This window comes from Alosa pseudoharengus, unplaced genomic scaffold (genome assembly GCF_046254945.1).
Source record: "Alosa pseudoharengus isolate Yale_2024_CS ecotype anadromous, Long Island Sound unplaced genomic scaffold, YU_APseudo_1.1 YU_APseudo_1.1_scf_5, whole genome shotgun sequence".
NCBI classification, from domain to species: domain Eukaryota; kingdom Metazoa; phylum Chordata; class Actinopteri; order Clupeiformes; family Clupeidae; genus Alosa; species Alosa pseudoharengus.
Window position 1 is genome coordinate 23,041,664 of NW_027468837.1, and position 24,455 is coordinate 23,066,118.

At 43.8% G+C, this 24,455-nt stretch overlaps 1 protein-coding gene across 2 annotated transcripts in view; it reads right to left on the reverse strand.

Annotated features, from left to right (window-relative positions):
• Positions 1-24,455, reverse strand: part of pax7a (paired box 7a) — a 62,129-nt gene that overhangs the window by 32,547 nt on the left and 5,127 nt on the right. For both annotated transcript variants that reach the window (XM_076267315.1, XM_076267314.1), the window contains exon 5: positions 4,053-4,252. In XM_076267315.1, the coding sequence (XP_076123430.1) occupies positions 4,053-4,252 (200 nt within the window). The remainder of the gene's footprint in view (positions 1-4,052; positions 4,253-24,455) is intronic.

Sequence of the window (24,455 nt, forward strand, 5' to 3'; positions counted from 1 at the left end):
CCACAACAAAATTTGCACAAAAAAAGCGGGAAAATGTGATGTGAAGCAATAAAAGTGACCATGACAAAAAAAGAGATAAAAAGGGCAGATAAAGAAAAAATGAGAAAAAAGAGGGATAGCGAGAGAGAGAGAAAAAAAACACACACACAATAGTCTTCACAGTCTCACCATCTATTTCCCCCAACCCCACCCCATCCTACTCCCTACGGGCACTGTCCTAGACAACATTGAAGACCCATGGCCATTATTTACTTTGGTTAACCAGAGTCACTTTCTTAGAGTGACCTTTTAAGAAAATTAAGTTTGAGTTGACCTTTGGAGATTTTCAAAGCGTTTAGGAATTAGATTATGAGGAAAATTGCATTAACAAATTATATCCATGACTCAAATACCTCAGTGCTGCTCACATGACATCCTTTAGCCGCCCTGTCTAAAAACAGAGGAAGTGTTCCTTGCCTTGTTCGTTTGTCCCGCTCACTTTGCCACCTCACCACGGTAAGTCCTCACTCATTTGCATGACTACCATAAACACATGGCAAATCTGAGGAACGGACTCTGCAGAACGTACCGCAAAATATAAACACACGCCAAATCTAAGGAATCGACTCTGCAGAACGTACAGCAAAACAGAGCCAAAGCATTCAACTGACCCGCAAATGATTGTACAAGATACAAATGGTCAGTTGTTCAAGCTAAACACATGGCCTTTCACTGGTTAATTGGACACTATGTCCTTCCCCACTTAAACCAATCACAACCATTGTTAATGCTAATTATCCTGTTAGCACTGCACTTGGGGAACTTAGCAAAAGCACTAAAATAGAAACCAGCTCTTCCCATCTTAGATCCAACGACTATCCACTTCTTCCATCATGCAGACAGTTTCCTCTGGTACAACTCAACAAATGACACATCTCACTAAATAAATCCAGACGCTGCCACATGTGCAGTTCCTCTCCGGTGATCCTTTCCTCTCAACGCATCTGTCAAATAAATTTGAAGTCAATGTTCCCTTTGTCTAGCCGTGTCCCCGTCTGTCTGCAAGGAGCCCTCTGATACACTCTAGTCTGTAATATATTGCAAACAAACAAGCATAAGATAAATCTCTCAGCATCCTCCCCAGAGCGGACCGGGCCAACCGTTTAGACACATATGTCTTCTTTCTTGAGGCTTGTGAGACGGACAGAGACATATGTGGAATCAGTTAGCCCCTCCTCACTCTGCATGCACGCTGGACTGGACGGGGGTCCAGAGAAGGAAAGAACGAGGGGGGGGGCAAGAGAGATAGACTATGAAGGAGAAGGTGGAAGGTGAAGGGGAGAGAAGGTGAAGGGGAGAGAAGAAGAAGAAGAAGAAGAAGAAGGAGGAGGAGGATAGAGAGAGGGAAAAGCAGAGAGAGAAAATGAGAAGAGAGAGTGAGATGGAGGAGGGGAGTTGGGCAGAAGAGTGAAGTAAAATGAGAATGGCCTCCCAGCTACCTCTCCTCTCTTTTTTTACGAGGGCTTGATTGATTAATGTTGTTGTCGAGCCGTGGGGTCCCGGGAGACTCTTGGGGCTCCTCTCTGATATGTGGAAGGGTTTACAAGCGGCGGCGGCAGCGGACGCCTTTAAAGGCCTGGGAAGAGATCCTGACCCAGGGCCCAAATGAGAAATCCATCAGGAATGCATAGGACCCCCACCACCACCACCAAATCCTCCATCAACCCCCCCCCCCCCACACACACACACACACACACACAGAACCCCTGCTCTCCTTCGCTCACTCCATCTTCTTCACCTCCATTCCTTCTCCCTTTCCCTCTCTCTCTTTCTCTCTCTCTCTCTCATTCTTTGGCACAGCTGTTGCTATAAGTCTACTCTATTTGCCCTGGGTGTTGCATAAAAACTGCCAGGCTGACAGAAAAGCCTCTCTTCCTCCGTAATACATGCCAACATCTGCACAGACATTAACATCACAGAGAAGTCCAGGTAAAAAACAAAAATTCAATCTCCACTGGATGCACAGATAAAAAAAGTCCTTATAATGTCTCTGATAGGTAGTAAAGATGTCAGAGGAGAAGAGGCCAGTAAAAGAGTTGGAGGAAAAGAGGAAGGACATGGCCATTATCTCTGTCCAATTTAAAATTACACGGTCATATCCAAATGCATTTATGCAAATTCAGTTGGCTCTGTTCTCATTCCCACAATTATGTTAGGCCCAACTGAGCGCTTCTGTTCTGGCCTAGCTGGACCTCGCTTAAGATCCATTCAGGAAAAATAAACATCATCCATCAAAACTATATTCCCTTCCACTGGAAGCATATTGGATTTTAGATGCCAAGCAAACTACTCTTCATACAAGTATTTTACGTAGGGCCTATGAATAGGCTACAGGGCTCATAAAATGACGACTTATTCGTTTTAAGCTCTCTGGATACAGTTCATTACTCAGAGTGGAACTAATAAGTAAAAAGTACATGAACAAAAGTAATGATGACTCATCCATTAGCTTTACATTCAGCTGAGAGAAATAATGTTATTGTTTTGTTTTAAAATAGATGTTTTATTTTGAGAAACTCAAGACAGTCCTTCATGAGAGATCTCAGTAATGTTAACCTTAGCCATAAGTGGCAATTATTCTCCAAGGTCTGACTGCACTTGTGGCGGTTTGATCGCTGAGGTGCTTTGAGACTTACTGAGGAACTTTGTTGTGCAGTTAAGAACCACCTAATATTTACATTCTCTGTGGTTACGCCTTGTCTTTCGGTTCCTGGAGGTACCACCTCTGAAGTTTACTCCCTGAGGTACAACCTGTTCTTCATGTTCTCTGAACCTCGGAGTTCCCTAAGGTCTCACCTCATCCCTCTGTTGTCTAAGCGAAACTAACCTTTACGCTCACCCTTTACTCATGGTTTACCATCTGCCCCTTTAGCTCACTTCCCCTCCGGGCAGGACATGGACACCTGCCAAAGGAACTCTTCACCCTCTCCCTCCCTCCCTCCCTCCACTCTCTCTGCATCTCTATTCAATAACCTAATAAGGCTGCAAATTTGTCCATGGGCCACTCAACTGAGGCCTCAATGTAAAGAGAGCGCCACTGATTTGATTGAGGTCCATCGGAATGAACTCGGAAAAAACGTTTGCGTTAGCCTGATTTCCTTTGCGTCTCAGGGCCTGTGAAAAGAGGGCAAGGCCTTCCAGGCCCAAACAGATAGCAAATGGGGAAGGTGTGATGTATTCAGGCAATTCCAGATGATTCATGGCTCATCTTGCAGCTGCGTAAACCTGGCCGGAGCGATTGTTCCACAGGGGCTATCTATCACTGGAGGAGCGCACACATCACTGATGGTTCATGGGACTACCACAGAGCTGTGTGGAGGTAACGGTCCTCCGCGAATGTGGCCAAAGCTTGTGGTTTGGCCGTCAGTACACACCTGCACTTGTGTGTGCATGTGTGAGTATGCATGCATGAGTAGGTGTGTGAGCATGTATGTGTACACGTGTGTTTGTATGTTCAACATATGTGTCCGTTTCCATATGGTTGCAGATTTATGTATATAAGAAGCATTGTATGTCTGACCTATACATATATGGTATATGACTGAGTTCAGCTGCTGATGTCATGTCTTTTTATGCATTCTTTATGTGCATATACATGTTGTATTTAATGACTGTTTGTGTATGAATTCATCATCTCTGAGGTTACTTTTTGTGTGTCTGTCTTCTGTACGACTGTTTAAGTTTTATCAATGAGTTCATATGCTTAGTTTGCATGTTTTTCTGTTTATTTGTATATGCTGCATGTGCATGTGTGAATATGTATACATAAGTGTATTTCTGTGTGCGTAGATGTAGATGTGTGTCTCTGTGTGTGTGTGTGTCTTTGATTGTGCATGTATATACACAATATACATATAAACACGTGTGTGTGTGTATGTGTGTGTGATTATATATATATATATGTATGTGTATGTGTGTATGTGTGTGTGATTATATATATGTATGTATGTGTGTGTGTGTGTGTGTGTGTGTGTGTGTGTGTGTGTGTGTGTGTGTGTGTGTGTCAGTCTAACCTGCACGCGTGCCTCTGTGAGTTTGGTCCTCTGGGCCAGCTCCTCCCTGGTGTAGATGTCGGGGTAGTGTGTCCGCTCGAAGGCCTTCTCCAGCTCCTCCAGCTGCTCGGCCGTGAAGGTGGTCCGGCTGCGGCGCTGCTTCCTCTTCAGGGGCAGGTCCGGCTCAGACTCCACGTCCGAGCCCTCGTCAGTGCGGTTACCTGCAGCAGGGGAGCAAAGGACGTTACCGGACATCAGAGGTGCATTCAAATTCGCAAACATAGGCGAACGTTTTTGAACGTTTGCAAATAGTTTTCTGTTTGGCTGGAGTTTTCCACAACCGTGTGCAAACACTGTCAAACTGTTTGAGAAAGTAGTTCTCCGCAAACATGTTGGGAGTGGGACAGAAAGTTACTACTGATGGAGTGTTTACAAAAAAAATATTTAAAATATATCTGTTCGGACAAACATGTTCACTGCGAAAGTTTGTCTCTGGTCAAAGAATTTGAACACACCTCAGGTGAACACATGAATGCATGAGTCTTCACCCAGGTAGGTACACATCCAGTCTTGATCTGGGTTAGTTTTCAGAAGTTGGTTCTAATGTTGAACAGGTAATATCAGGTGAACAATACTCCACCTATGCTAGAGCTATTGATACAGCAAATTTGCGCAACAAGCTGTTTTATTATATTCCACAGTTATTATATTCTACAGTGAAACCATGACTCTTTTTTGATGGAACCGATTCCACCAGTTCCACTAACACTGCACGTTCTCAACTGAAAGCATGTGGTGATGTGGTGAAAGCATGAGTTTTAAATAAATCAGCAAACTCTGTGAAGGTGCTCACTAAACAGGAAAACACTCCTCCGCCATCTTCAACCCACTCTCACTGCAACATATCTGGCTATTACTAAGATTACACCACCTCAACCACCACCACCACCACAACAAATACAACAACAAAAAAACCTCAATCTCAATATAATTTCAATCTGTTGAGTTGTCATTTAAAAAGGAAGTGGTCTTCAAAAAGCCCCATCCAGCATCAGAGGAGGCAGAGAGGCCCTGAGGGTGGTGTGGAGAAGGCTGGAGAGAGTGTGTGTGTGTGTGTGTGTGTGTGTGTGTGTGTGTGTGAGGGAGGGGGGGTGGAGGGGAGGTGGGTGCTGGTAGAGACTAATCTTCAGCGGACACCTTGCCTCTGCATGCCCCTCTATTCTCCAACGCTAGCCTGGAGCTATCCTCCGAGAGGAGCAGTGCCGAAAATACGAACTCGGCGCCCCGGCACTGCGCTACTGCACCATTGAGCCGAGCCGGGGCGCCTTTGTGTTCCCAGCTACTGTTGAGAAATAAATTACAACATATTTTACATTCGTCATTCAGCCAGGAAGGCATAGGCAAAAAAGCACGGTTGACAGTTGCTGTGCTCCGTTTGCATCTTAGCCAGGGGAATATATATTGGCTGCTCAGAGCCAGACACAGGGTGCTGGATACGAGGCCAAGAGGCGCATCCGAAACCAGGGATTCCACACACACCACAATGCATTACCGTGATAATTGATTTGATACCATGATAAAATTGCATCATAATTTATTTGTGCACCTCCTCTGTGATGCCTTTCACACAATGTGGCCAGCTTAAAAACACACACACACACACACACACAAATCCTGCCACAGAAGAAAGATCAGTCCTACACATTTGCTCATTGAGATGACAAAAATGGTGACATTTGGGTTTGAGGCTTGCTAGTGTTGCTCTAGGCCGTGTACCGTTGCATCATCTGCCAGCACGAAAGACCGAAAGAAAGACAACAGAGCTAGGAGAGAGAAATAAAAGACAGAAAATGACATATCTGTAAAAAAAAACACCAGCAGAATGGCAACAACAACAACAACAACAAAAACAAGTCCCCCTCATAACCTTCCCCCATTTGGGAAGAGGTGTTTCAGGGAAGGCAAAGCCCCATGATGTGCTCACTCTCTTGTTTGCTCTCTCTGCCCATCTCTATCTCTTTTGCTCTCTCCCTTTCTATTTCAGCTTCTATTCATCTCTCCATCTTCTTTGTGCTCTTTCACTCTCTCTGTCCATCTCTTTCTCTGTATCTCTATCTCTCTCGCTCTGTCTTTTTCTCTGCATTTCTCTCTCTTGCTCTGTCTTTTTCTCTGCATCTCACACTCCCTCTCCTTTTTCTGTATCTCCCTCTATTTCTCTGTATCTCTCTCTCTCTCTCTTTCTCTGCCTGCTCCATCCCTCTCCCAGTTCCAGCTCCACCTCCAGCAGCAGCAGCAGCAGCCATGGCAGCTGAGTCTCTCTGGATCTCTTCAGCTGGACTCTGTCCTTCTCTCTCCTGTCTCCTGCTCTGTCCCCCACTGCCAGCTCAGTTAGGCCAGCCGGGCACTCATAGCCCATCTGGACGACTGCCAAACACGAAATGAAGCCAGCTCGAGGAGGGCTTGCATGAGTGTGTGTGTGTGTGCTTCCACCCAAAAGACAGAAGAGTGTGTGTGTGTGTGTGTGTGTGTGTGTGTGTGTGTGTGTTAAATGAGAGAGGATGTGTTTGTGTGAGTGTATGAGCAAGAGATATATAATTATATTATAATGTATCATACAGAGGAAGAGCTGGTTGTATGTTGCATCTCTGATGTTAAATGTGTGTGTACATATGCCTGTGTGTGTGTACGTGTGTGTGTGTACGTGTGTGTGTGTGTATATGTGTGTATGTATGTGTGTGTATGTGTGTACGTATGTGTGTGTATGTGTGTACGTATGTGTGTGTGTCCAACTGAGCAAATGTGAGCAAGTGCATCTGTGTAAGTATTTGTGCGCATTGTTTGCCCATTTGTGTCAGTGGCATTCAAATGAAGGAGTGTTGGTTTCCTTCATGTCAAAGACAGACAAAAAATAGGAAGAAAAGAAAAGAGCAAAACGCCATCCCTTCCCAAAAGGACAAAAACGTATTAGTAGTGAAAACGACCAACCAAACTGGCTCCGTCTCAAGGCCAGCGCCGGAGTTTAATTAAACAAGGAATTAGGGGATTTTATGGAGACTATCATTACAGGCCACTCGAGGAGCCTTCTCCGATCGTCTTTTTGTCTCCCCCGAGCTCGTGCTCAATGATTCTCAACGGATTACAACCGGCCGCAGGACATGAGTCCGCATTCATTAAATCAATTCTTTTCCCCCCCGTCTCTCCCCACAGCCCCTCTCTTTTAATAAAGATTGATTTTTCCAACGCCGGACTCCCTCGGCCGACCACCCTCTCACGCAAGATATACCCTTGAACATGGGAAGTTGAATATGTACATACGGAGGGCGCCGAGCCCCCCTTTGTTGGTTTTCATGAGGATGCGCAGCTGTAATTCGCCAGTAACGCGCCGTGACGGCACTCCAGACTGCCACAGTGCTCTATAGATCACTTCCCAAAGTCACCTCCATGCCCTGCGGGGGAGGGGGGTGGTGGTGGGGGCAGTGATGTTGGGGTGGGCATGATTCTCCTCTTTTTCTTCCTCTTCTTCATCCTTCATCCATTCCTCAGATAGTATCCCTCACACATGGCTTGGTTAGATTACCAGTTGTCTTCTTCCCACTCACCCTCTCCCCATTTTGTTTGCTTAGAAGAGAGTATTTGAACAGCCTCAACCATTTGTCTAATGATCATGACTATTTAACTACAATTGAACATGGGTAACATGTAAGCCATGTTGATATCGGAATGTCACCTATTACCACCCGTCACCTATTTCGCCCTCTCATTTCTATACAAACCAAGGCGGTGGATTCGTAAAGAAATGCAAGCACCCACACCATAAGTGTATCTAAATTAGCTATGTACCAAAAATAACATTTTACCGTGACTCGAAGATCTGTAAACAGTGTTGTAAGGCTGCATGTACAAATCCGCTTGGAGCTGAATTGAACTGAATTGATTTCGCGACGAGACTTCTCGGTCTAACCGTTGATGTGCTGTGTGAAAGGGCGGAAATAGGGCACCCACCAGCCCAGCACTAAACTCTGAGCGTGGTAAACAAAATCGGATATTTCAGGCAGTAAAAGCACTGGTAAGAACCAAACCAGATTTTGTTCAAATCTACACACCTATGGCTACTGAAAAATGTAAGGTTAATTTATCAAATGTTATTTTGAAGTATTAAAAAACATCATTATTTTAGAATTTTCAAACAAAAGGGGCAAAAAAAATTGGTGCTTTTATGATACAGCTCTTAAGTAAAGTCTTTCAAAAAGTTCCCCTGGTATCAATGAATGAGACTCATTGTGTTCTAAAATGGTTGAGCGATTACACTTGTTCTGACACACTGGGCAATGGTCCATACATGATAAAGTTCAGCCAATGATCTTGCGCTCCATGCTGATGGTCACCATCTCTGCTTGTGCCTCTGTGGGTTGGATTATGGACACAGTGCAGACACACAGGGCCAGTGCACGGCTGCTGAGGGAGCCCCACCCTCCCCCATCTTTTGCCATTCTCACTAGATCCGGTGATTGGGATGTTCAGTTTCATTCAGGAAACAGGGATCTCCATTAGGACAGAATAGGTTATGGCAGACAAGTAATGCAACTGGAGACATATGGTACCCGGCAGTCTTCACAGGAATTGGGAGTGACACAGCTGTTTGCTTGGTTCTGCTTGCGAATTAACACACCAAGAAATAAGAAATAAAAAAAAAATATGTGTCTGCATAAGTGTTTATATAAGTGTACACAGATCTCTGCACAAATGTGCGTGTGTTCATTTGTGTGTGTGTACACTTTTGCATAAGTTTATATCAGCGACTGGAAATGCACCACTTAGGTGCAGCAGACAGAGCAGACGTGAAGCCCGTGCGAGTCCACAGTGTTGAGCATCGCTCAACGTTTCCACTCCATCCTACATCCCTCTGCAAACAAAAGCTCTCGAATTAGAATTTGCATGAGTCTTGTTTACACATGTCTCTGGCGCGATAAAAGAACAAGAGAGAATGAAAGAAGGAAAGAATGAAAGAAAAAAATAGAGCTCTGTAATCAGCACCTTCCACCAAACAAAATCCCCACAGGCGCTGGGGTCAATTCTCGAACAGTTCGCCCTGTTCTAAGACAATGCGCTACATCCCGATTAAGCCGTCTCATAATGCCAGTCTCACTGTAATTCCATTTGAAGGTTGTGGGGGATATTGATAAAGCACTCAACACTTGCCTTCACTCTAATCAAGCAATTAGAGCTTAATTATGCCCTATTGAGAGTGTATTAAGACAGGAATGCGTTTTCCTCCAGGGCCCATCAGTGATTTTTTTTAAAGTAGATATTGACTTTGCATGCGGTGGCTTCCCGGTAGGGATAAGGCAGGTGCGAAGCAGATGGGATCGAAGAGATTTTTTTTCTTTCTGAAGCGATGTTCTCCTTCAGTGCCAAACCTTTCGTCATGAGAGAAAGAATGGGGGTGCAAAAGAAAAAAGAGTTTGGTGTTCTAGGCCAGACATGTACTTTTGTAAGGTGTCAAAAGAGAAAAAAAATGAATTTGTTCTAGGTAGTCTGTGGACTTGATAGTTTACAGTGAGAACACAGTTGCATATTCCTGTTAGCAAATGCAAACCTGCCTTCAGTGATCAATCAAGACACGTTATGCATTCCATACAAAAAAGATTTGTCTGAAATAACTAAATAACAAAAAATAAATGTAAATAACTAGATGTCCGCTATGTGTTTATTGTGCTATACAGTATAACTAAACTTACTTTGCCTTAAGAAATATATTTAAATTAGACAGTGGTGTGAAAGATTTCAGTTCAGCCTAGGTGCACTCTACATGTATACGCTTTCTAAACACCAGAACAAACCCAAGAAGCCTCGTTTGATGTCTTGAAGTATTTTGACTCCAACAACATGACTCACACGGATCAGAGCCTCTTGCCCGTTACTGGCCAGGGAGCTTGGCAGGTTGGCTAGCGTTCACGTCAGAACTGCCCTCTCCCAGCATGCAACAGTCATCTCTTCCCCGACCCCACATTTTGCTTTCATCGCAGATGGGATTTCCATCACCAGAGGACCCGCTCCTCCACCCTCCTCCACCCCCTCAGTCCCTCCGCTCGACCCCCATCTAGACCCCTGAGCTCCAGGCTCCGCCTTGGTCCAGCCCTCGCCTTTCTTTGGCTTTTTAAAAAGTCTTTTAAGCACCCTCCAGCTCTCTCTCCCCCTCCTCTCTCTCCTCCTCCTCTCTGCTCCCCTCCTCTCTGCTCCTCTCCCCTGCCCCGTCCCTCTGGCCTTTTTCAGCATAGTCCCCGGGCTGGAGGGGAGCGTCTGGGGTGGTAATATGGCCCTGATCAACTCCTGTCCACAGCTGCAGAGTCCATAAACACTGCAGCTGAGGAGCAGAGGGGCCAAGCACTTCAACATCTGTGGCCAGGAGTCCTGCCTCACAAGCATCATTAAAAAGTAGATGCCCAGATTCCCTCACTCCCTCCCACCCCCAACACCAAAACATCCTCAATGAGTAAGCGGAAGTTCTGCTAAAAGCAAAACTCTGTTGAACATATTTTGAATAGGAGAGGAGAGTGGAGCAATTCCTATAATACAAATACTCATAGATACATTCAAACGTGCAAAAAAACAAGGTTTCCATATTGAAAGAAGCCAAACATTAATATGATTTCCACTAGGTAACCAATGGCCACAGCTTTTTGTAGGTGGTTTGGAAAAGGATGTGAACAACTGAACACAATCTGCTCTACAGCTCTGCCAGGCCTGTGGCGCGAAAAGGATGGTAAAAACTCCCAACACATTATCTGCTCTATAATTTTTCAGGCTAAATTATGCAAAATTCGTCACTCTCTTTGAGACATGGCATAGCTCTCAAAGGTCTCATGTTGTGTTGACATGCGAGTTGTTTATCTAAATTTGACATGATGTCATGACAACTAGTTCCTGACATGTTTATACATGAACGTGAGGCAGAGGACAATTGAAAAGCCAAATTAATGCCAAAATAGAAAGAACGCACTTATCGCTGAAACCCCGGTGAATTAGTCAGGGATAAGGGAATGATAGAAAGCCTCCATGATTTCACGAGGGTGGTGGAGTAGATTCAGTCTCATCTGCGAGATTGCCTTTGAATCAGTATTAGCTCAACATTACGCCAGCTTCCATGCAGCCTATTTTTTCTTAATACCGTAACCAATGGCCTAAATATCAGCTGTACCTTGCAAACTACCCAAGACAGAGGGACAAAACCAGGCAAGGCTTTCAGTATGGCAGCATTAGCTCATAATAGCTCATTTTGAAAAGCATATTAGTTCCAGCATAATCACAATCATGCCTCGCACCCAGTATTTCGTAGGCATTCAAAGGACCAGCCTTCCAGCACCGAATCACACCAGTTGAGTGAATCTGACAACATACCCATAGGACAAAAATACCAGCCCATCTTTTTTTCTTTTTTTTTGCTTTTTGTTTACATGTTTATTTTGTGCATGTCTTTTGTTGGAGTTGATGTTGCAATTATACTTTTTGTCAGTCATCAGGAATAGGGGTGCTGGGGAATGGGTGGGGGCTCGGTGTTAAAAAAAAACCTCATTATCCCAACAGACCATAATGAGCCGTGTTTGCGTTTGCGATCTGATTTGCTATCTCCAACATCCATCTGCCTGGCTGCAATCTTTCTGGCTTGAGGCCTGAATATAAAACCATCTTCCTTTCCTCAGGTCTGTTATGGATTGAACCTCAGATACTAGTACGAGCAAGCAAGCAAGAAAAAAAAAAGAGAAATCGCTCATGGTGAGAAAGGTTTGGGGGCGGGGAGGAAGATCACACAACCGACGGAGGAATTTGCATTTTTGGAGAATGGCGCGGAACTCCTCTTCAATGTGCTTCCTTCTTCACGTCTCTAAGTGTTTGCCAAACTTATGGAGCCGCGAGAGATGATAAAAACAGTTTAAAGGGTGTCTATAAAAAGATTTCCTGATTTTAGACATGTTGCAAGAGTGACTAAAATTTTGCAAAGAGACAATGAAATAGAAAAAGGAAGAAAGAGAATAAAATGGGACACAAACATGCCTTCTCTACTTTGTAGAGTTGAGAATGTGTGTGCTATGCTCCATTGTTGTAATCTTTTGCCAACAGTTTGTATTGGAAGTTGTTTTGAAATGGCAATAGCAAAAAAGAACTTCTGATAATAATACAGATGAATGTTTGGCCAACATAAAATGTCACAGGCGGCGTTAGAGCTGAGACAGAGGGGAAAATACAAACCGAAACCTGAAAACCTGAAACTGGTACAGACCTTCAAACAAACTCTGGGCTCCAGAGTTTTACTAAACTACATTCCCTTCATGTAAGAATGCTTACAGCCATCAACAATACTTGCTTGTGTCTCTCTGCGCTTGTCAAAACAGTCTTTTCCCTGCACATTCCCAAGTAAAATTCCAATGCTTTTTTTCACTTTCTTTAGGATACATTCACATCCTTTAGAAGATGACAACACTGCCACAGCCAGAAAGGGAGGGCAACAAAAATTCACCCCCATTCTCCAAAAAGAGCCAAAAAGAAGGGAGGGGTGTATAATCTTTGGCTCCCACAACAAACAATTAGCTTCATTTTCATTCACCAAAGGTCTCAAAAAAGAAAGAAAAAGGACAGAGCGAAAAAAAAAGGTTTTCAAGGAGAGGGAGAGGGAGAGGGAGAGAGAGAGAGAGAGAGAGAGAGGGAGAGAGAGAGAGAGAGGCAGAGGAGCACAGGTCCTCCTTGTATGGCTGCTGTCATGGGCGTGAAGGCAGGGCCCGCGCTGCATCCGTGAGAGCGGCGTGCCTCACCTTCAACAAGGGGAGCGGGCCACAGGGGCCTCTGGCGCTTTCAGGCCCCATAGACACAGCGCCGCAGGGGGCCATTAGAGGCCTGAATGGAGCCCTGACAAGCCCGCGCTGCTCCGCGGGGTATCGATAAACGCTGACATATTGACTCGCCATGCCCCCTCTCCTCCGGGGGAAGCGCGGAGCCTCAATATGAGCCGTGAAGGGCTCGGAGACGGAGGGGAGGGCACAGAGGGGAGGGCTGGAGGAGGAGGGTGGGGTGGGAGGCGGTGGGGGTGTGGAGGCGGTGGGAGGTTTTTGTGACCACTTAAGACTGAAAGAAAAAAAGAGTTTTTCCATTTTAGATGCACTCCAGGTGGTGCCCAAACAAGCAAATATAAATAAATAAACAAACAAGACTCTAGTCTACTGATATCAGATGATTATATGCAGGGGGAAAGAAACACAGAAAGTGGACAACTCCACCACGGATGCGCAAACACCGAACAAAAAGCACAAACAGCATCTGTGGCATAATGAAGCACTTGAAAGTCTTTGCCATTTGCCATCCAAAAATGTGACACGCTTCATGAAGTTATAAAGTATACTGTATGAGAGTGGTCATAATTTTACGTGGTTGTTTTTGTAGCTCTTAAATTGTGGTGTGCATATGTGTGCGTGTGTGTGTATGAGGGTGGGGGAATTGGCAGTATGAAGTTCAGTAAAAAGGGAGGGGGATGGGGGAGGAAAAGGGCAGGCTTCCTTTTTTACACCATCTCTCCCTTCCTCCTTTTAGCGTCAAATAGGATTTCATTTCCTGGGGTTGGGTTCCTGCTAATTAAGGTCGCAGCTTAAGTAATGAAATTAAGAGAGGGGCAGCAAACTCAGGGTGAAGCCCGAAGGGCTATGGTGGAAAAGAACAGCCCAACTACCACCACCACCACCCACCCCCCGAATGACTGGCCTGTCCTGGGGCTCCCTGCACAGAGCCTACGCAGGAAATCAAACACTAAAGCTAGGCTTTACCTGAATGCTTACCTACACAACTGTAAAGTCAGGTCTGGAGAGATGGGGAAAGACACAGACTATCGGACTGTGTCTGATGCTCTGTGTGTACTAATTACTCACTGTAGATGACTGCCTTTTAAACAGTAAATTATCAGATAATTAGTGTTCAACATGCCACCACACTGTAGTGTTGAACAAATGGTTGTCAGACAAGTTGAGAAGGGTCCAAACAACTGAAAAAAGTCTAGTTGTTTAACCAGTGAGAATAGTGTGACAGGTTACATCCAAGTTCTCCTGTCAATGCTTGCTCCTCATATGAATCACAAGATGATAAAAAACAGACAGTTGCATAAAACAGAAAAAGAGTTTTACTCTGTGGTTTTTCAACCATTGTCTGATAAGGGGGGAAAAATCCCCACAATAACAGACATATAAAATACAGATATTAATTTAGCTTGACTTCAAACTGATGGGAAAACATTCCAAGGAAGCCGTTCTTGTCATGTTCTGTCTCTGCCCATCAGTGAGTACAACACTTTACCTCGAAAGATCATAAAAACTTGACTTGGGCTACAACCGTTCTGGAGGGATCACGTGGCGGCAGAGGGCCCGGGGTTTTATTTTTAAAAGGAATCCTGGAGCCATGTGGCTCCATCTCTGTCTTATTCCACTGCTCCCTCCCTGTCTGCCCGTCTGCCTGCCCGAGCGAGATTTGGTGAAAATTCAAATAAAACGTTTTCGAGCGAGCGAGCGAGCGGAGCAGAACGCTTCTCCCCGGGACACGGAGGGGCTCTTTAATATTTCCTGTTTGCCGAGTTACATCAGCCGCTCGTCACAGTGCTCCATGTTAATGTCAGAAAATCTGCACTCTATATTGTGGGCTTTAGAATGTACCGGGAAGAAGAAAAGCGTCTTGAAATGAGAGGGAGCACATTCCCCCCAAGGAGAGAGTGACAGGGGATGCATAAATAAGCCCATTAGTTAAAAATGGGAGTCAAGCCTCTGTTTGAAGTCGGCCCGACTGGCAAGGCTTGCGTGGTGAGCTGCTGCTGCTGCTGCTGCTTGGTCCTGCTGTTGCTTAAGTGTTAGCCGACCACCGCCCATGCGTTTCAATTTGGAGTTCAACACAAAAAAGGACACATTTCTGATTCGCAACACTCTCCAAAACATGTTCATCTGTTTTTTTTTTTTTTTTTTAATGTGGTTGCTTGTGGAAAAAAATGACGACGTCAACATCACATTGCAGGCCCCACGTTCAGATGAAACAAATGAAGATTCCATTTGCTAGGCCCATCAAAAGCATAAAATGGGCGATGTTATGGCCCTAAGTAGCATGGGCTAATGGTGATTTTTAAACCAGTCGACCATGATGTGAATGTGTCTAATTCATCACCGAGGGGGAGACTGGGCATCCAGCTCTAAACTTAATTAGTGTTGCACATTATGTGGGGCATCCCCTTCATTGTAACAAAATTAGCAAGAAATGCTTGTTGTCCTTGTGAATGCGACCCACCACAGTAACAGGCAGATCATAATTTGCCCCACACAATGTCCCATGCATGCTAACTGTCAAAGTTTTGACAACTCATAGACACTGGGAACCAGAGGAAACTAAAATTGGAGGAGTCTTCTGTTCAATGAGTAGGGAAATAACAGAATCATCAAGAACACCGCTTATATATTACATACATTACATATGGCTGCTCTCTTTTGCTTTGTGTTGTGTGATCTTTTCATGGCAGCAACGCACTATAGACCCTTTCAACAATAAAAACAAAAACAATGCTTGAACGTTCTATTTGGGTCCCAATCTACTTCCTCTGCATTAAGATAACATATGGAATGTTAAAAAGGAAGTCTTGTGGGGCCAACTATGATGCTGATAATGGAACTCTCTTCAAAGAGTCAAAGAGTCTATAAGACGCGAGGGGGGGGGGGGGGTATGGCTAAACACTGTGCTACAACACTGACATGGCTACACACATGTTGCCCAATAAATATTACACTTCACTGTTGTCTGTGTGACTAAAGGCCTGTCTTGGCACTGGGTTTGGGAAAGCAGACTGCGGCTTCGTCTAATGCTGTAATAAATTGTTGATACACTGCCACTGTCTGACACCTGGCGAAGCACATTGCCTTTGTGAGGTTACATGGAGTGGAGGCCGGCTTTACAGAGACAGGTGCTTTGGCTCTTTCCACATTAAGAAGTGGCACAGCTTGTTATCGGGTGGAAAGGAGGAATCCAACATAGTGTTTTTCGTGCGAACGCCCTGCCAAGGCTTCTTTTAGAAGTTGAAAAGCGGGTAGTTAAAACCGCTGCTCAGAAATGGCAAACGTGAACTGATTCGCAGGCGGCGCTTTTTAAACTGCACAGTGGCAAGCCTCTTTGTGGGAACATCACCTGTTGTCAGAGAGCCGATGCGGTGCCAAGTCTCAGATGTGATGCACTTCCACATACCCAACATCCATCTAACTGCACAGCTCTTCCGAATGCCACTACGTGCACTAACTAAACCCAACAGCGTGTGAACTCCCCTTCCCTACCCTCTACTGACCCTCTCCAACACATTGTCTGGATGGTCAGCACTTTTTTTTAGCTAAAGATCAACAAACGATGTTATTGTTCCTCTGGGCCATTGACAAAGCTACAACATGCTTGTTTATTGGTGTCATTATACTGAGCAAGTATAGGACTACAAGAGCTGGCACACTTGCAAGAATTCACAAAGAGTCTTGCTAAGAGGTGCTGAAGTGAACTGAATACTAGGTTTCACCGCTCAGTTGGGTGAAACACACAAAGGAGAGGGCTGATGGGAACAAATGACGGCCTCTTTAAACCTCTTGAGGATGAACCTCGCTGAAAGTGTGCACACACTAAAAGAGTGAACAGCAACTTGTGACGAATAGGAGAGAGGTTTAAACAGCTATAGTCCGCACTGTTTAGGAAGTGGAGAGCACACTAAATGCTCAAAGTAGGCTTCCTCATTCTGCTCTGATTTTCAGACACCTCAAGTAAATGATTACAAGAAAATGGCATCAACTGAGCAATTAAAACAGGGCTTTTCATATCATTGGGATAAAAGTGTTTTCTTTTCTTTTTTCAACATCCAGATAGAAGCGAAACTCCAACATGAGATCTTGTTGTTTGGCTAGGTTAAAAAAAACATTTCAAGAGATACCACAGTGGTATTATAGTGGAAGACATTGCTTTTTCCTCATTACTGACAATACCTTCACAAGGGTATCAAGCATCACAGTCTGTTCATTTAATTTATCAATCTCTTTTTCTCTGGTCTTGATAATACCTGTGTACAATGGAAAGAAATAGTCTATACTCCCCAAGGGATACATGCGGCAGCTTCAACTCTATTTCTCTGTTCTTCTCACCAAGGTCCCAAATATGCTAAGTACTGACAATTTAAAGACCACTTACTGTGAGTCATTACTGTATAAAAAGCCATACAGCCCACTCCAAGCACCTAGGCCATGGCTCTTTAACAAATCATTGACTGAATAAATAAATATACCTGCTCCGACTCCAATCTAAATTGGATTGCCAATACGAAGCACACACATCTTAAAAGGGCTCACATAAAATAACCAAGAAAAACAATACAGAACAAAATAAGTACTGCAGAGCCATCACCGTACGGCATCATAAGCTAACACATTATTGATCTTTTCTTAGTCGTCCCTCTGTCCTCTTCACCTTTTTTTTCGGTTGTTTGTTTAGAAAAGCCTCATCCCTGCTAATAGCTGTCTCAGAGTGTAATCCTCTCCTGTGCCCACCCCGTCCAATTTATGCCCCCTCCCCACACACACACACACAAACTACCCCCACACCCACAACAGACCTATACCCCCCCCCCATGCTCACCTCCCCTAACTACCACCGTTACCCCCACGACTCCCTCCCTAAATCAACTCGTAGTTTGAGTTAACCGCCTCTCTGAGGCTGGAAAAGGAGGAGGAGGAGGAGGAGGCGATTGTGTTGCTAATGGTGATGGCACCTGCCAGAGCTAGAGTCCAGAGCTGTGGGTGCCCCTGCTGCAGTGCAGTGTGCTGGGGAACAGAGATCGCCTCTCCGATGGTCCCCCTCTTTAGGAAGATTAAGTGCAGGTTACCAGGGTCACAAATCACAGAACTCCTGTGATGTGATGTGCTGTGGCAGAAAGCCAAAGCAAAAGAAAAAAAGAGGGGGAGAGGGAGAGACAGAGAGAGATGAAGAGAGAAGAGGAGGAAAAAGAAAAGAGAGGGGCCAGAGAGAGAAAAGAGACACAGACAAAACGAAAGAAGTGAAGAAAGGAGAAAAGAGAAGAACTATAATATTCTAGGTTGGGGGGAGTAAATATAAGACCAAATGTGAGCAGAAGAGATGGTATAGTAGAATGAGAAATAAGCAGCAAATCTACAGAGATGAGTTGAGAAAGCGCTCATATTTCTTGTGGTCTTACAAACTGTGAATATACTTGTTGCTATCTGCGCCTAATTCAACTGGTGTGAAAACCAGATAGAATGCCATGACAATCAACCAGAACTGTTTTAAATTTCATAAAATGTTGCTTATACAAGGATAACACTGTCCTGAATCAAAGCTGAATAATAAACACATATGATATACAATAAAAAACAACCACAACTTTATTGCAGTCCAGCATCTCAGTCCAGCATCTCTAAAACAGGTTGCAGACGGAGGTTGCTGAAAATAATTTTTTGCCATGGTCATGACCATCCCTTGGCCTGGCTTGGAGGAGCTCTGCTGCTGCAGATGTACATTAATGCAGAGGAGACAGCTCCTCTCTCCGCTCCTCGCCACAAGAAGTCCCCTTCGCATGCTGCTGTCCAGCCCCATCGTGTCAGTTTGAAGGTCCCATTCAGGCCTACTCAAGCATCTGCCTCGGAGGCACAATACCCGCTAGTTTATAAACTGTCTGCCCGCTCGCCCCGAGGCTTTGGTTCCCATTGTTTTGTTCCCCTTAATAAACTTTTTCGAGGAGTTCATCAACTTGCCTTGAATGGACTAGTGCGGCGAGCCTGAAGACACAAAATAACAGAAGGTCCTTTCTCTCTCCTCCTCCCTATTCTCTCTGTTTTCCTTTTAAGACGCAGTTCGTCTGACAATGGGGAGAGCAGCCTGTCACACATCTGAAGGGTCTTAGGCCCAACACCAGAAAAAAGCTGCATTCAATTAAAAGAACAAAATGCCTCCAAATAAAGGAAAAGGAGACAATTGAATTTTCTTCTATGCTGAAAGAGAGAGGATGATTCAAGGCTTCGATATCTTATTCAATAGAGAGTATAAATACGCACAAAGACACACACACACATACATTTGTTCAAATGCATGGTTTCATTGCTGTGTAAACACACAAGGTTAAAAAATAGCTCTCAATGATTATTTGTGACAATTGTATTAAGAGTCTTTCAGTCAGAGGAGGATACACATTTAGGGCATTATGTATGAAAGTTTCATAAAAATCTTACTTTACTGTTCACAATGATAAAATGAGCAGCCACTGGTGATTCTCCAGTTATTAATTGCACAATTCTTCTGACATCCGTCTGGCAGGCATCACAAATTATTAGGATGCAATAAATGTTAATATTGGCTATAAGCCATTAATCCACTGTTATACCTTTAAAGTCTGTGAAAAAATTAGCCAAACTTTAAAGACCTTAATGAATGTCTATTCTAATTAATTTCATAGTCAATTAGAATGGACTGCCAGAGTCCACGCTTGGTCTATCCCACTTTGCCCACAGCACAAGGGAGACAGAATTGACAAACTAGCAAACAGCGCAAACGCCCCTCCAGTGCTAGTCCAAACCCCACTGTGCGTAACATTGCGCTACCTTCCCTCGTCTGGACCATAACAAAACCAGTTCGTGTGGACTGCCCTGTCCCACCACCTACTGTTTCTGGCCAAAGCACATTTCAGCGCCTTAATTAGACCTGACAAGTTCAGCGCCTTGTTTTCAGAGGAGGAAAGACCAGTCAAATTATGATTTCCGAGTCAGGTCCAGGGAGATCCCTGGATAGCGTCCCCCTGTCAACTCCAGTTTACCGAGTTCAACGCCAAGATGTCACAACATAAGAGGGGTGGGGGTGGAATCAGTGGATGTCTTCGATCTATTTACGACTGAATTAAATTAGATAAATCTTCCACAATAACATTTATCAATAGTCAATCGTTTTCATTTGGAAAATAAACCGATTTATAGACCTTCTCAGATCCATCCTTTAATTTAGCAATACTGATGATACCTTAATCAACATTCACTTGTTGACGACTGTAAAATAAAAAATGCTAGTTAGGCTATTAGATAATTCAGTTCGCTGCTCAATTTCGCCCATATAAGGACGCCATATTGTTCATTGGATCTTTCAAATATTGGCAGGATGAAACGGGACAATTACATCCAGTCACGGCTTAAAATGAGGTAGGCCTATTATCAAAACAGCAGGAGAAATGTGTGAGAATTTAGAACCAACAGGACGAAACAAAAGCAGGATGTTGTATCAAGTTTCCCTACTTTTTAGTATCAACCACTAAACATTGATTTTCATGGAATCATTTCCAATGGTTGTTTTCATAATTATTTTACAAATGTAAGCTTAGGAACTAGTAATCTTTTAATCGATCAATCAATCGATAGGTCGATTTTTCTACCCCAAAAAAGAGGGAAATGCGCGTCCATTACACCTTGTGATATATGGTTTTGTGGAAAAATAGATATGTCTGAAAGTTACACAGATTCATTTATAGGGCCTACGCAACAGTCCACACGTCTCTCAATAATGGCTATGGCACAATATCAACCACAAAAAAACCAAAACGACAATTCGTCTATTTTATGTTGGCTACCTAACCAAATCGTGATTGTTGAAGACAACACTATTGAGAAAAAAAAAGAAATTACAGCAGAAATTTTTAGATGTGTGTCTGTTGAGGTGCTTTAGAACTAAAAGATGGATATGCTACTGCTGCCGTCCATGCCGTTGCCCCATAATTAATTATGCCCATACACGCTTCAGCACTCCAATCTCCAGCCATAGTAAAAAAAGGTGACTTTAACCATCGAAATGACAAGATCTATCTACACACCACATTAGGGGGCCTAATAGTTTATCCCTAGTTGTTTTTCAGTTCTATCGTTCTTCATTATGAACTATATGACCAAGGCTATGTAGCCTATTTCTCCAGAATTACCGAACACAATTATTTTCACTCAAGATGATTTTTATGTGATTTTTATACCTCTTAATCTAAAAAGTAATGTTTGTATTTGATTACATTCATGTGTAGTAGGCTAGTTTACGAATATATGTGCAACAATATACAAATAGTTTAGGCCCTGAATTCACCTGCTTAATTTTTGTTTTATTTATTTTATATTTCATTTTATGTGCATCACTTAAAGAAACATGGAAAGCTAATGGTTGGCTAGTTTACAACTGTGGTGTTACAACATGTGATTGTGGCACATTGCATTCTCTTAAGTAATGAGAGCATAGGCTAGGGCTGGTGTGATTCAGCATGCAGACGGTTAAATACCAATATATTGAATGCTTCTATTAAACTCGGTCAAATGTTGCCCCGTGTCAAATCTTCACTGTTCACATTTTTGTCAGGGGGAGTTCTTGCATAAAGAACCAGACTGCAATTCGAGCATGCGCTATAACGTGGGGTCATGAAGAGTTCCCCCGATGGAGCTGAAACCCAAATTAAACCACAGACAGCGATATTGGCGCACTCCGCCATCAAAAACACTTCTGTTACACGATAGGAAGCCCTCGGGGCAATACTTCTCCCTTAATTTGTGTCAGCAGGAATTCCCTCGTCGTGTGTTCGCTTTGTTCCAAGAATCTACCAAAGCGCCCCTTCGCTGCCTCTCCCCGCAGATAGCCTACCGATGGTGGTCAGTGCCTCAAAGCATCGCCAGAGCGTGTTAAATAGGGTCGGGAGTCCGGATCCAAAATATGAAACGAATTCTTATAGTCCACGGACAAGTTCAATTTATATAGTAAAATTGTATTTTCTGTCATGTATAACGCAAGTCATGCTACAAAGGGCAACATTGTAAACATCAAAACATAACTAAATTAATGCACGAACAATATGGTATGACAATGTCGGTGTAGTTACAGGTTCACCTTGAGTTTTACAGTTGACACCCAGTGCCAGAGACGTTCAGTCCTTCAAACGAGAGGAGAAATTGAATCCTTTAAAGTTATTAAGAGGGGGAGGATTATGAAGCTGACATTATATATGAAGAAGAAATCCCCATGTCTTCTTCTGTACACTTTAGAATTTCCCCTAAGCAGTCGGAAAAGAGAAGATTGCGCCTTTTTCAGAGCCCCCCACAAGAGATCCCAATGCCATTCTCCTAAGTAGGCCTACCCTACTGGGCTGAGTGTGTACAGATAGAGATAGGCTAGAGCGTGTCCCACATGGCACATCTCGTTTTAATTAACAGACAGGGAGAGTTGAAAACGCCACTGTCAGTCTGTAATATGATGAACTCCCATTGTGTTTGTGTCACCGCAAATGTTTCTGATATGCAAAAATGCAACCGAGGATCAAAGTGTGTAAGCCGCTCATTTCCTCTAGCCGCCTTTCCTCGTAGCACCTACTCATAGGCCACTCTGGCATAGCCTACACATAAAAAAAAACCTCTGAAACACACACCTAAATCCCCTTCGTGACAAATTCAGGGACCGCCTTAAGTTCACAGGTCAGCAGAACCGCTGTCTATAATTACACTTTAATATTCCTCGGGACTTATCAAGACCTCTTCTGCTATTTCAAAGGCTTTCCTCGTAAATTGGTATCAGTTGACGTGTCATTACGTTAACGACTTAACACGTCAAGTTACAGGTCCACCAGTTGTCACGCACAGTTATCGCAGTGGATAACAGTGTGGCTACAATTGCTAATGTTAGCAAAACAGACCATTTGAATGACAAGCACTGACATGTTAAATCAGTGCTGAACGTTTGCATTTCTAGACAGTATACTGCAAAGGTCCAAATGATTCCTTAAACATGTGAACCATCAAATTCCATTAAAAGCAATTCCACTGATCACTGATAGGCTAATGTAAATTATAATAAAACAAAAATGAATTACCCTATACTTTAAAGATGCAGTTTGCAGATCACTGTGTAAACAATGTGTTACCACATTTAATATAATCAATTTAATACATATTATTATTATTATTATTATTATTATTATTATTATTATTATTATCCTCGTGATTATTATTACACAAAGGGGAGGCCTCACGCTTATTCTGCATTTTTTCTATTCTTTAAGAAAATCCTCGGATGTGACAGCCGCAGAAACGTGGTGAGAGAGAGTGGCAGGAAAGGGGAGGTTAATCCTAGTTTAATGCAGTGATGCGCAGAGCATGGTCCAGGCTGTGATGCCAGTGTTATCTCTGTCCAACATTTGGGTCTCCCTCAATTTCAACCCAGCCAAATAGCTGCGAGAAAGTGCAGATGGAGTGAGTCTCGATGCCTGAGGAAAAATGTTATTAATAGCTAAATAACTTCCCCATACTTTCACTAAATCTCTCTCCTGCGCGCACACTATTCCAGATGGATTTGTTTGAAGTGGTCTCGCGCTTCATTCCCCTGTCCCGCTCATTCAGCCTGGCTTTAGACTGCGAAATATTCGTTTTATTTCGATATAAATATAGGCCATGGTAAAGGGAGAAAGAAACAGAAGGGGGATGTTCATGAACATTTTTAAACTCTTTAACGTGTTAAGGTGTTTGGCAAAATACATTGGCATTCCTCGTGTTCTACAATATTCATAGTTGTCATTAACTCCATGATGTCTCCCCCTTCCCCTCAAAAAAATGGACATGTTCACCCACTTTTCACCGTTCCATCCTGTCGGTAAATAGTAGGCCTAGGCCAAGTTTAGAAAAAAAGTAACAGTAACCATTTGCGATACGCTGCAACTCTTTGTGAAATCTCTCATTAGGCTGCTGTAGGATTTCCTTTGTCTCTTTTGCTTTCTGTAAAACATATCCCTGGGTTCTCCAGCGGGCCCTCAATCTTTAATTGAATATGCACAGTGAAAGCGGGCCCCAAGCCTTGGACTGTCTGACACCCCGCTATCTCTCTACTGGCCCCTATTATTATCCCCTCACAACACTGACAAATCCCGTCTGGCCTCTGTTTGATTAGATTGAGAACCTCAGGTAATCCTCCGATTTGCTGAAGTGTCTGTCGCCTCAATCTCCCCAACACGTTACTTGCAGAAGCCAACCGAGTGTTGGTTTAGTTTGTTCTCGATAAATGGAAAGATAGATTTTTTGGTTATATATGCGTGCGTGTGTTTGTGTGTGTGTGTGTGTGTGGGGGGGGGGGGGGGGGGGGGGGGTTAACAATAGCCACACCAGGTGAGTTGGAAACCAGCGGTTCATGCACTGCCACATGCCTCGTCGTATCCAAGGCCTATAATTAAACGTGGCATGTTCTGCGAGTGTGTCCATGCCGTTCATAATTTGGTCGCGCGCTAATGAGGACGGCAGGTGTAATGACGCCAAAGTGTAATTGCGCCGCGCCCACGTGAGAACAAGCCATCAGGTGCACAGGACTCATCAACAAATTTCTTAA